The sequence below is a fragment of the Acinonyx jubatus genome, chromosome B2, assembly GCF_027475565.1.
Source record: "Acinonyx jubatus isolate Ajub_Pintada_27869175 chromosome B2, VMU_Ajub_asm_v1.0, whole genome shotgun sequence".
NCBI classification, from domain to species: Eukaryota; Metazoa; Chordata; class Mammalia; order Carnivora; family Felidae; genus Acinonyx; species Acinonyx jubatus.
Window position 1 is genome coordinate 133,324,860 of NC_069385.1, and position 12,855 is coordinate 133,337,714.

General features: G+C 46.1%; 1 protein-coding gene across 1 annotated transcript; it reads left to right on the forward strand.

Moving 5' to 3' along the window:
• Nucleotides 1-410: 410 nt before the first annotated feature.
• EDN1 (endothelin 1) lies at nt 411-7,414 on the forward strand. Its single transcript, XM_015071384.3, has 5 exons — nt 411-1,017; nt 2,545-2,713; nt 4,140-4,298; nt 4,456-4,569; nt 6,149-7,414. Exons 1-5 carry the CDS (start codon nt 954-956, stop codon nt 6,249-6,251), a joined length of 609 nt encoding a protein of 202 aa, XP_014926870.1. The 5' UTR covers nt 411-953; the 3' UTR covers nt 6,252-7,414.
• The last annotated feature ends 5,441 nt before the right edge of the window (nt 7,415-12,855 follow it).

Below are 12,855 nucleotides of genomic sequence, written 5' to 3' on the forward strand. Positions count from 1 at the left end.
CCACGGATCTTTTTCACTGCGCACGCAAAGAACTTCAGCAAAAAAGACTTGGGGTGGGAGGGGGCCGGGAGTAAGGGACAAATATGTTGATCTGCCACAATAATGTGACCCCCAGTGGTGGGCGGGGGTGGGGGTGGGGTGGGGTGAAGGGGGAGAGCGTTCCCTTGTGTGATCAACACTAAGGAATCGGGCGACATAAAAGGAGAATGCAGGGAACAACAATTAAAAAAAAAAAAACCCGCGCACAACAATACAATCTATTTAAACTGTAGCTCATACTTTTCATACCAATGGTATGACTTTTCTGGAGTCCCTCTTCTGATTCTTGAACTCTGGGGCTGGCAGCTCGCAAAGGGGAAGCAGACTCAAGCACTGCACGGGCAGGTTTACCAAAGGTCTCTCTAATGGGTATTTTCTTTTTCTTAGCCCTGCCCCTGAATTGTCAGACGGCGGGCGTCTGCCTCTGAAGTTAGCAGTGATTTCCTTTAGAGCCCGGCCTTATCTCCGGCTGCACGTTGCCTGTTGGTGACTAATAACACAATAACATTGTCTGGGGCTGGAATAAAGTTGGAGCTGTTTACCCCCACTCTATAGGGGTTCAATATAAAAAGCCGGCGGAGAGCTGTCCTAGTCAGACGCGCTTCTGCATCGGCGCTGCGGCGAGCGCGCAGAGGGTCCTCGGTCGCGCTGCCGGGTCCCCCCGCACGCCACCGCCGCGTGCGTCTTCAGACCGCTCCCACTGCCGGCCCTCCTGGCAGAAACTTCTTTTGCTGCCCGTTAAAAGCGCCCTGAGGCTGAAGGATCGCGTTGAGATCTGAATAACCAGAAGCGCTTTGAGGCAACTGAAGCTCTTTTTCTTCGTTTTCCTTTGGGTTTCGTTGGCAGGGGAGGATTTTGATCCGCGCCCCCCGCCCTTTTTTTTTCTTTTAATTTTTTTTTTTTTTTGCACCACAATGGATTATTTCCCCGTGCTTTTCTCTCTGCTGTTTGTGGCTTTCCAAGGAGCTCCAGAAGCAGGTAGGCACGGCGACTTGTAAATCTCTGAATGTTAATGTCTTCTTGTCCACCTTCGTGTTTTTCCTGCTTCTGTTTTCCCGTTCTTTTTATTACCGCAGGTCAGATATCAAGTGCCCGGGAATAACTGCCTAAAGTTACTTCAGTTTTTTTTAGTGGGGGGAAAAATTCCTCTGCTGAAAACAATTGCTCCTATGGCGTTAAAGTAACATACTATTCTTGTGTAGTATCCTTCCTTCGCTTTTAAAAATACAATTCAAGAAAAGTAAAGACAAGATACAATTTCGCCAAAGGTATATTCGCGGTGTAGGTGTTCGTACAGGTAACAGCACATATAGGAACTTCTGTATTTTATTTCAAGACTGTTTAAATAGCGAGTGAAGGTGTAAAATATTTAAACATTTCAGCTCAGAGCCAAGGAATTTTATTCCAGTCATTCGAGCAATATATGAGCAGTAAAATCACCTGCCGGACGGTCTGCTGAACAACCCCCCGGGGCAGTTTCAGGGTGAAGCAGATGTTTTCTTTAAAATTTGTCATTATTGACTTTAGGCCTCTTTTGGCAGGTTTTTGGCACCCAAAACAGCGTGAGGTCTATTTTCAGTTGTATTCACCTGTCGTGGGAGGGGAGCTAGGATAAAGGCTGGCTGCTTAAGGGTTTAGATAGTCTGTGTGCATCTGCCTGTTTCCCCCTCCTGAGGGTCAATGCCCTTTTTTGTGTGTGTCTTTTCATGACCCTGACTAAAGAGAAAAGATGTCAAGGGAATGAAAATCCTGGAATGTGTCTGATCATTTGAAATGTACAAAATTGGGCAGATAAGCCACATGGCTAACTTGTCAGTGAGAAGAGGCGATTCTTCGGTGGGGAAGGGGGAGGTGGTGAATCCGACACGTGCCATCCTTCTCCCGGGATTCCCAATTCGAAGCCCACAGAACCTTGATTAGGTCCCCAAGCTGCTGCTCAGTCTCACCCGAGATCAGGGGTTTCTTCAGAGTTTACCACCTGCGATGAATATCGTACTGCTGGTTTCTCTTCTTTCTCTGCACTCACCCCCCGAAAGCTCTTGACCTCCACCTAATTTTGAGGGCTGCGTATCACCTGGGCTAGTCCCTGCCCTCCACCAGGCGTGAAGTGGTCGGTACTCCCCTCACCCGCATGGGGACGTGGCTCCCAACCGAGGAAGAGGCAGCCGATTTATTCAACTTTAGCTCTTTGGTCATCGGCCAACTTGAAGGCACCGTCCTCCTGAATCCCATGCAGAAGCCACCCAGATTTGCCACCGGCAGCATGTCTGGGCGTTCCTCTGGGGGCGGCTTCATGGGGGCCGGTCCCCTTTTCTGGTGGCTGTTTCCCCTGCACACGTGTCATCTCCCTGAAAGTGGGTAAGCCAGTGGGGGCAAAGATGAAGTCACATAAAGAGCCCTTTCTGCGCTGTGTTTCTTGCCAAAGGCCGGCTGAAGGTGGGCTTTGATCTGCCCGGCTAGATCCCCGGGGAAATGCCCTGCTGACCGGCTTTTTTCTCTCCCCAGCGGTCTTGGGCGCGGAGCTCAGCACTGGCCTGGACAGCGGAGGGGAGAAGCCGGCTCCCAGTGCGCCCTGGCGGCCCCGACGGTCCAAGCGCTGCTCCTGCTCTTCCCTGTTGGATAAGGAGTGTGTCTACTTCTGCCACCTGGACATCATCTGGGTCAACACTCCCGAGTGAGTCCCTAGAGGGCGTCGGAACGCTAGCTATCCCTCACCTCTGGCCGCTCCAGCCCAGAGCCCACTTCCTGCCAGTTGCTTTGCGGGGAGCCCCTGGTCTGGATTCTGAAGGACGTGAAGGTGCCTCGGTGGGTGGGGACAGTGCCCCTCTATTCCTGAGAATTCCCAGGCAGGTTGGTTCTTTGCAACAGCCAGGGAAGGGGCGGGGGGGGGGGGTCTTCTGAGACCCTGTGGCTCAAACACTCATGACAGGAGAGACGGAAAAAGGTGGTGACAAGCAGGTCATTGCCACGCATTTCGGAGGGGGATGTTCTTCTGGTGGGGTCTGACCGCGCTTCGGGAATAAGTTACTGAGGGCATGTGGGTTAGTCTAACCTGTGCTACTCTTGAGGCAGAAAGGGTGGTACAGAGTGATCATCAATCCCTTCCTTTTACCTAGGGAAAAGCAAAAATCCAAGGAGTGAGTCGTGGCAGGGCTCGACCCAGAAGGTGGATGTCCTGACCCCTCTGTGCTTTCCCTTTAGAAAAGCCTATTTCAAGACAGCAATAGAAACAGGGCCCATAGATTTCTCTTCTGCCTCCAGCTCGAAGAAAACAGCCTGCCATCCCTTCACCCTGGAAACTAGCTCACCCGTCAGAAGCAGCCATAAACAAAAACACGCCGGGTCCCATTTTGGCGAGGCATGACCAGAGTCCAAACAAAATCAAATCAAACAAAACCCACAGTGACCCTAATACTTAAAAGGTGATCCTTCCAAGGGGATGACTTTATCCATTTTAGGTGAGACTCAAAAGGGACACTTTGGAAATTACTAGAGAGCCTTCTGGCAAACGAGCCCTTCTACTAGTCACCTGGTGTCACCAATTCCAGGAGATGTGCAAACCTGGGTGCAGTAGTGTGTCCTCCCCGGCCCCCGGCAGGGGGCACTTTTAGCATTATCACGTGACTTGAACTGGAAAGAGATTTTCAAAATCTTGTGAGTCATGATTTTGCATTGAATTCCGCCCCCCCGCCCCCCCCCCAAGAGCTGTTAACTAGATGGAAGGTTAGAAAAGTGAAAAGAAAAAAAAAAAGAAATAGATACCAAAGCAAAACAAACAAATAAAACAAAAACAAAAAAAACAAAACAAAAAACGAAACACCCCAAAGCTGCTTGTGTTGAGCTAAAAGAGAACGTTGTTAGAAATTAAAATGGAATTTCGTCGAGTTAGATGCTTTTCTCCTGGAGGGGTACACGCGCTCAGGGCCATTGATGGGTGTGGGACCCTGAGTACCTTCGCACTTGACCTTCCTAAGTTGGGCTACCGGGAGCTGTGTGGTGAGAGCCTTGTGCCCTGCTGCAATGAGTTTGCGCCACAGAATGCGTCGTTTTGAAGACTGTTAATCATGCTAATATCTTGTATTCCTCTTTTTTGATAACAGGCACATCGTCCCGTATGGACTTGGAAGCCCTTCTAGGTCTAAGCGATCCTTAAAGGACTTATTTGCCACGAAGGTGACAGACCACAGGAACAGATGTCAGTGTGCCAGCCAAAAAGACAAGAAGTGCTGGACTTTTTGCCAAGTGGGAAAAGAGCTCAGGTGAGGTAGAAACACCTTTGCTTTCGATCAGTTTTATGGCCTCCCGATCGTCCTGTCCTGATGTTGCTGCCTTTTTGCTTAAGAGAAATTAACAGAGACTTTGTGAGGAAGGAGAGTCCCATTGCTGAAGTACATTTCCCCATCTGTCTTGTAACAGGGGTCAAGACAGTATGGAGAAGGGCTGGCATGACCAGAAGAAGGGAAAAGACTGTTCTGAGCTTGGAGAAAAGTGTACTCATCACCAGCTGGTGGCGGGAAGAAAAATAAGAAGGTAAGAGACTCGCAAATAGGAGAAAGGCTTGGAAGAAGAGAACACAGATTTTCATAGTCTGTGGATTAAAAAGAGCAGAGGAATCCCTCCCAGATGTTTTTTTGAAGGCCTTGAATGCAGACCTTTGCCCCCTACACACTTTGGTGATCTTAAGCACATGCCGCCCAGTCTGAAGGTAGATTGTCCAAACAGAATACATCTACAGACACCTTTGTCATTTGGTCATAGCTAGTCCTTGCTTTTCTGCATCAGTGTATTTACCACTTTGCTTGAGAAATTAACAGTCCTTTCAGGGAGAGCGTTTTTGTTTTGGGTTTTTTTTTTTTTTGGTTGCTTATTTTATTTTATTTTTAAATCAAAGTGTCCCACATAATTAAGGTTTCCAAAAGTTGTAGCAGTTATTCCAATGGCCCAAGGGAGAATAAAGTCATTAGGTAGGGTTGGTGAGAATTAGAACGAGCTGTGTTGGGGGCTTATTATTTATTTTTTTTTTAAACAGGGAAGTGCATTCGGTGGAGAGCCAATGTCTTCTGAAAAGCTCTCCCATTTTCTAGTAGGTCGTGAGCTGGGGCAGAGAAAGAACGTAGATCAGGCAACACCGTAGGGTTGTGATGGCTCTCGACCTCTTGAGTGATGACCCTTCCATATCCCAGACATGTCAGCATTCACAAGCTGGGGGGGAGAAACCTGCATTCAGATCTGTCACGTGTTCATTTCCCCATCGTGGTCCGCGGGCACTTTTCCTAGAAATCCAGTGGCAAGAGGTTCTATGCTCAAAGTGTTCTGAGCACAGTCCTGACAGCCATGAACTACTTCTGAGGGGTTTACTGCTGGTGTGTGGGACATCCTTAGCTGTCTGTGACTTCTCACTTTGCCATTGCACTTTCCATATTTATAATCTCAGGCCACTGATGCTCCTCCCCCAGATCACAGGGTTAGGTAAACAGACTTGGAAATTATTATTGTTTTTCTATTAGTTTCTATTATAGCAACTCATGTCAATGCAATATATATATATACACACACATATATATATACACACACATATATATACACATATATATACACATATACGTATATATATATGTGTGTGTATATATATGTGGTTTTTATTTGCGGTACCATATTTGCTTGGAGCAAAGCTATATTCCTCCTCTCTTTTTAAAGTTTCTTTCCCATCAAGTTACCTTTAATTTCTTTACGTGACAAAGCAGATATCCATGATTATTTGAAGCCTACGTTGAGTCAGTTTCTCTGTAGAGTCCCGTGGTGGTCGTAGTTGGGATGGAGCACAGGAGACAAGACAATATTTCTAGCTTACCTTGAACTTGTACTTTAAATTTGTATTTAATGCCCGGTTCCCTTTAGATATGACCACTGCTGCTCCCTTCCTCTCCCCCCTATTCCAAGCATAAAGGGCAGGCTTTATTTTCACTTGAGGTTAACAAAGGGAAGCATGCTGTTGCTGTCGGCGGCGAAAGTTCAGGCACTGGACTTAGAGTCTAATTTTAGATGCCTCTTTTGCCCAGCAACGATTTTTAAGAAAATAACATTTGTTTTCTCTTGTCTTGTTTAATAGGTTGGACGCCATCAGGAACAGTATCAAAACAGCTTTCCGTGTTGCAAAGCTGAAAGCGGAGATGTACAGAGAGAAGAAAGTGACCCACAACCGAACGCACTGATTGATGGCAGGTGGCCGGGGCCTGTCACATGCCATCTCCTCCCCGGAGGGAACCCTGTGGCTGATTCTGCACTCTCTCCACATGGCTGGGATCAGAGCAAAAGCATCCTCCCTGCTTAGACCGTTTCTTGCTCCAGACTGGCAGCGGGCCAGTGTCCTCACTGTAAACATTCCAGGGAAGGTTAAGGAGTCCCCCCAATCTGTCTTCATTTGCTTCCATCAGTGGTGACCGCTTCCGTCTTTCCTCATCTGGGGTGATAGTTGGACCACGCAGAAAGCAGAGAGATACAGTGACTTGTGGATTAGGGTGGCATCCTCCAGAGGGAGGACAGGAGATTCCACACGCGGTGGAATTTCTGAAGAGGGTCCGAAGGGAGTGTTTGTGTCTCACTCAGGCGCCTGGCACGTTTCAGGGAGAAGCTCCAAAGTCCATGCAAAGATTTTCTAAGGAATGCACAAATTGAAAACACACTCGAAGGACACTCAAGTAAAAAAAAAAAAAAAAAAGCAAAAGACTTTTATTATTATTTTTTTCATTCACAAATATGCAAACTGAAAGACACTGTTACTACTGTAAAATCAGGATGGGTTTGATGAATATGAGTCTACCTCACCTATATTGCACTCTGGCAAGAAGTATTTCCCCACCTTTAATTATTGCCTCCCTTCGCTCTTCCCCCTCCTGCCCTCCCCTCCCCCCAAAGCCCCCGTTGTAAATCTTGGCCTCATAGATGTCTAGTCTAACATGTCAGTAGTAGATGTAACGTTTCATGGTAATCTACTAGCTCTGATCCACAAGAAAAAAGGTCATTGAATCAGGAGGTTCCCTTGCCTTGATCTTTGGAAACACAATGGTATAGAATTGTTTATGGAAGACATTGAAAAGTAAACATTTGGTTATGCTTTAAAGCAGTGAAATTATTTTCCTTTATGTAAGTGGCTAATGGAAGAGGTTGGAATAAATTTTGACGTACTTATTTTTTTATAGATATTTATATTCTAACAGTTTATTCCTTATATTTACCATGTTAAATATATGTCTGGGCAGGCCATATTGGTCTATGTATTTTTTTAAGTGTATTTCTGAATGAAATTGAGAAAAATGCTTTGTTTTGCCTGTCAAGGTAATGACTCTAGAAAATAAATATTTTTTTCCCTACTGTACTGATTTTGAGTCATTTCTGAAATTCCCAAGAAGTGGGCCATGATGCTAAGAATTATGAAAGGAAGTGATTGAAAATGGTTTCTTAGGGGCGCCCGGGTGGCTCAGTCGGTTAAGCGGCCAACTTCGGCTCAGGTCATGATCTCGCGGTCTGTGAGTTCGAGCCGCGCGTCGGGCTCTGTGCTGACAGCTCAGAGCCTGGAGCCTGTTTCAGATTCTGTGTCTCCCTCTCTCTGACCCTCCCCCATTCATGCTCTGTCTCTCTCTGTCTCAAAAATAAATAAACGTTAAAAAAATTAAAAAAGAAAATGGTTTCTTAGGTGACAATAAGAAAGAAAATAGTCTTGGCTGATTATGAAAGAACTCCATCTGGATCTTCAAAGTTGCCTTCAGATGACATTAAGGTAAAAACAAAACAAAAACCCAGCTTCGATACCTCTGTCTTTCCCTGGATCGCAGCTTTCTGCTTCCCCTCCCCCTGAAAACTCTCCAGGGGCTTACTTCATCCATTAACTTTACTTAGGCGATTAGACAGGATCCAACGGCTCAAGCGGATGGTGTGGTGAGAGGTGCTCTCTCCATATTAACGGGCTGAAGGAAGCAATGGCAAGACGACTCCCAAAAAATGTCACCGAATTATATCCGGTTCCACACCATTCCAGAGATGAAATTCCATTCCGCATTCCAGAGAAATGCTTGGAGAAAGCAGCCTGCCGAGGGCAAGTTATGGGTCCCCTGTAGCATTGTGAATGTTATTTATTTATTTATTCATTTATCGCTCAGATTAAGAGCTTGGTTATTAAGGAACACTAAGTGCCTTTGCTTGTCCTCAGTAGCCCAGGACTGGACATAAGCCGGTGGAGGAAGAGACACCAAGTGCTGGTTCTGGAACACGGGCACTATTGCACACCCTCCTGGCCTCGCCAAACCATCCGGGAGACTGATATTGCCAATGGCCATTACCAACAGAAGCCCATAAGGGTTTGATGAGCTTTCGAGACTCTTTACCATCCTTTCCCAATAGCAAGGAATGCCTGGCATTCAACAAATATTAGCTCATGATGATCACTGTTGTCTAAACAAGGACACATTTGAAGGATGTTAAATAACAGCCTTCAGGTGTGCATCGACAATGTCCTAGGAAGAGTTTCTATCTTTATTGACATTGTTTCTCATCTTCCATTCTCTCTCTCTTCTTTTAAGAGACAGTCCAATATCTCAAAATGCGGTTTCCGGAAGTCCATTTAGAACAGATTTCTGTCTATGCACCAAAGGCCAGGCAGAGCTTTGATCTCAGGACTCCAAGGACCAGATATCGCTTTATCTAGCAAACTGTTTCTCAGTGTGTAATTCTCAAGGGAATTGTGGACTTTTGTCCACAATGACAAGGGGCTTGGCTTGAACTTGGTCACTATTTAATCTTGCGCAACCATTTGGTCCCTCCGCATCGTGGGTTTCCTTCCCTGTGAAATGAGCAAGAGGGGAATCTGTCTAAAGGCTCGAAGAAAGAGCCTGTGATGTCATGAAGAAGTTGAGTGGACACGAGACAGTGAAGGTCTGAGCTCGGAGGATGTGGGTCCATTACCTTTAAGAGGGAGTTGAAATGAGAAGAAGCCATGGAGTAATAGAACAACACAGCAAGCAAAGGTGATAAGGGTCTCTTTTCTTTTCTTTTCTTTTCTTTTCTTTTCTTTTCTTTTCTTTTCTTTCGTGTTCTTTCCTTTACTTTCCTTGTTTTGTTTTCTTTCTTTTCTTTCTATTTCTTTCTTTCTTGCCTCCTTTTCTTTCTTTCTTTCCTTCTTTTCTTTCTTTCTTTCTTTCTTTCTTTCTTCATCTCTCTCTCTGTCTCTCTTCTTCTCTTTCCTTCCTTCTTTCTTTTACTATTTGGGTCTTGACACCCTCTTCCTCCATGCTTCCTGCTCCAATAGCCTGCAGAAGCTCTCCAGGGCATGAGGGTCAGTAGTAAAATAAGCTGGAAGATTTAGAGGGAATGAATCTTTTTCAAGTATGTAGAGGAAAGATTTGATACTATGAAAGGCTCCTGCTGTCTTGAGGAGTGCAGTGGTGGAATGGTCTGTCACATGTCCTGCTGTTTTCCCAGTAAAACGGCTGTGTTTGGAAGTCCATTCAGGACAGATTTCTCTCATTGCACTAAAGGTCAGGCAGAGCTTTGATCTCAGGACTCCGAGGACCAGAGGATCCTGGGTGGGGAGTAGCCATCCTTTGCTGGAGGGAGAGGAGACCACTACTGGGTGCTGAATTCTTGTCCCCAGGAAATCACTTCATTTGTGATGGAAACCATTGGCTTTTATCCTGCCTATACTTCCTGAAACGCTCAGGGTATTATACTAAGTGGAGTTCTCACAACACAGCGTATTATCACTAAGCTAGAGTCCTCTCAGGAAGACTTTGTATTTCCAGGGGAAAAAGCGAAGGTCCCGAGAGGGAAGTGACTTACCTAAGATCACGCAGCTGTGGCATCTCTGGACCCTGAACCCTTGAGCACAGATGCTTTACCTGGAGACACCTGGAGGTCACAGGAGACTGATGCCCGAGTAAACCTTAGCAGAGGGTTCTGGGTAGTGAAGGCAAAGCTTTGCCTTCCAGCCTCACAGGCGATATTTGGCAGATCCACCCTTGCAGTATATAAGGGAAGAAACGTAAGGGAAGAGAAAAGGAATATAAGGAGGCGTACAAGTCTCAAGGCTTCATGAAGTGAATTGCTATAGGACGAAATAGAATATAACTGGGAACGTGTATTTGTTATTGCTTTTATAGGATTTAGTTTCTAAATAATCTTTAGATAATACGAGTGAAGGGGCATTCCTTTGTTCAGTCCTCTGGTGGAACTCTATGATAATACTCAAGTACAGTAGTACTCGAGATACTGTGTTTTACTTCTTTGTCTACAGTCCTGAAAATGTTCCTTTTCAAGCCCAAGATCTCAATACGTAAAATGCAGTTTTTAAGCCCATATTTTCAATGGAGTTTTTTTTTTCCAATTCAGCTTTCTCTCCTTTTTGTATTCCTCACCGTTTTGGGGATCCTGGCTTTGGGGCCCAAAACAGATATATCTAGCGCAAGTGACCATTACTATTCTCAGAACCTTATGATTTAACAATGACCTCTCGTCTTGTAGAGAACCAGACTGCCCATAACATTTTCCCTTTTGTCATCGACCCCCTCTCCCGCAACGATCTTTTCAGGATTTGGAGGCCACATTTTTATACCCTTTTGACAGCTGAGGAAACAGACATATTGAATGAGTAAGTGACTTGTCCAGACTCTTCCGTCAGGCGAACAACAAGACCCTTGGACTCTTTCTCCTAAAACTGCCCCGGAGCAGAGGGGATACCACTGGCCCAGAGTTTTGGACAAACGTAGAGTATTTCCATCTTGCCAGTGAACTATGAGAAGAATTAGCTTCTTATTAGTCTCTTGGGAATATCAGTGCTCCACATGCACCCCTGCACCCTCGTCCTGAGCATTTCCATTGTACAATATGTGTTTACCACATCATCTTTGGTATGTCTATGGACAGATGGCAAAGAAATCGTGACAATTTACGATGCCTGTTTCCAAACCTGGTGTCATGGCACGCTTCACCACCGGCCATGGGTCCAATGCAAGGGAAGACATTGTAGTGATAAATGGGATGGCAGAGGTCCTATCGCTTCCCCGGAATAATCAGAGAAAGAGCTAGGGCTGGTGCTATTAGATAACGAAAGCAGAAGGGCATGGGTCTTAGGGACACTGATGGAAATCATGGGTCCCAAGCATGATAGGCTGCTCCCAGCTCTGAGAGGCAGCACACTGGGGATTTGACACATAGACTTGCTGGTCAGCATTTTTTCATGTGTGTTTCTGCCTCTTATTTCCCCGCTTTCATATTCTGAGTCACTCCAGGTCTCCACCATAAACTGCTATGGAATATTGCTAGGGATGGGACTCGCAATGTTAAGCTACTACTGCATTGGCATGGGCACTGGCTAGGTGGAACAGACAGGGCCAGAACTGTGGGGGTAGGTTCCTGGTGGCCCCCAGGTAGGCCAGGATGGTAGGCCTCCAGGTGCTGGACTGTGGGAAGGTCGAGTCGTCTGGGGAAAGGGGTGGGCAGCGAAGGTGGAGTTTCCAGGCTTCACGTTATAGCTATTCACCAACAGGTTGGAAGTATCGCGATATTTAAAAAACGGAAGATAGTTTCACTGGCGCATGCCTCTGTGCGCGTCAGGCTTGGAAGTCTCAAAACTCTTTCCACTTGGTAAAATATCCTCTCACCAGCTTCCCTAAGTGGGAGCCCGTTGTTTCCAAGCCTGCTGAAGCTCAGTGTTGTGTCTTTGTACCTTTCCATCCATGTGCTTCTTTTGTCCTGCCACACAGTCATGTTGTTCCCTCACTCTCCATGCCTCTCTCCCATGTGCTTTCATCTCCTTTGGTAGAAGTGGAACCACTCTAAGGTATTTTTTGTCTCTGCGGAAGTTTTTAGCAGGGCAGTCTTGTGCTTGCCAAATCTGAGGTTTGCCTTGGACCAGGGCATGCTGGCGTCCTATATCTGCTCTAGGACTGTCAGGAAGAAGAAGTTGCTTGTAAGGTTGGTCTTGCCCTTTTAGATGAACTCTGGACCATGAAAGGGGTGCCTAGATAATTTATTATTAAAACTGGGACACACGGGGTGCCTGGGTGGCTCAGTCGGCTAAGCGTCCAACTCTTGATTTCAGCTCAGGTCACGATCTCACGGTTCGTGAGTTCGAGTCTTACTCTGGGCTTGGTGCTGACAGTGCAGAGCCTGCTTGGGATTCTCTCTCGCCCTCTCTTCCTTTTTGCCCCTCCCCTGCTCATGCTTGCTCTTTCTCAAAAGAAATAAAATAAACTTAAAAAAAAAAACACAAAGCAACTGGGACGCTTCTGATAGAGCTTGGTGACACTTTTAGCGATGACCAGAGCACCACAGACTATCACGGAAAAACCGGAACACAGGATTACTCGAGACCAGGATGAGCCTTGAAGCAGGTCAGAGTTTCAGAATTTCAAAATCCCTTCAGTCTGTCAGAGATGACCTAGACCTTGGCCCTGTTTAGCGAGACTAGATGTCTACATCTTGTTACGTGCAGACCAGGTTAAGGCAGAGGACTTTCACCTTCTCTAGTGCCTTCAGTCTTGAGCACGGAGCTTTGGGCATAATACATCAACGCATGAATGAATGTAGAGATGAGTTACGGGCTCCAGTAAGGGAGAGGTGAAGATGATCCCCTCCCTGGCCAAAATGAAACCAGATTAAAGAAGGTTTATAAGACCCACTTATAGGAGTCTCTTTGGGAGAGTTTGTGTAGTTGAAATATTCCTCCATTTAGGCTCTCCTCCAGTGGGTCTTTTTATTTCTCTCTATTCCAATTCATTCACCGCCATGATGCTTCCCCAAATGCTTCAATCATAATTTCAATGA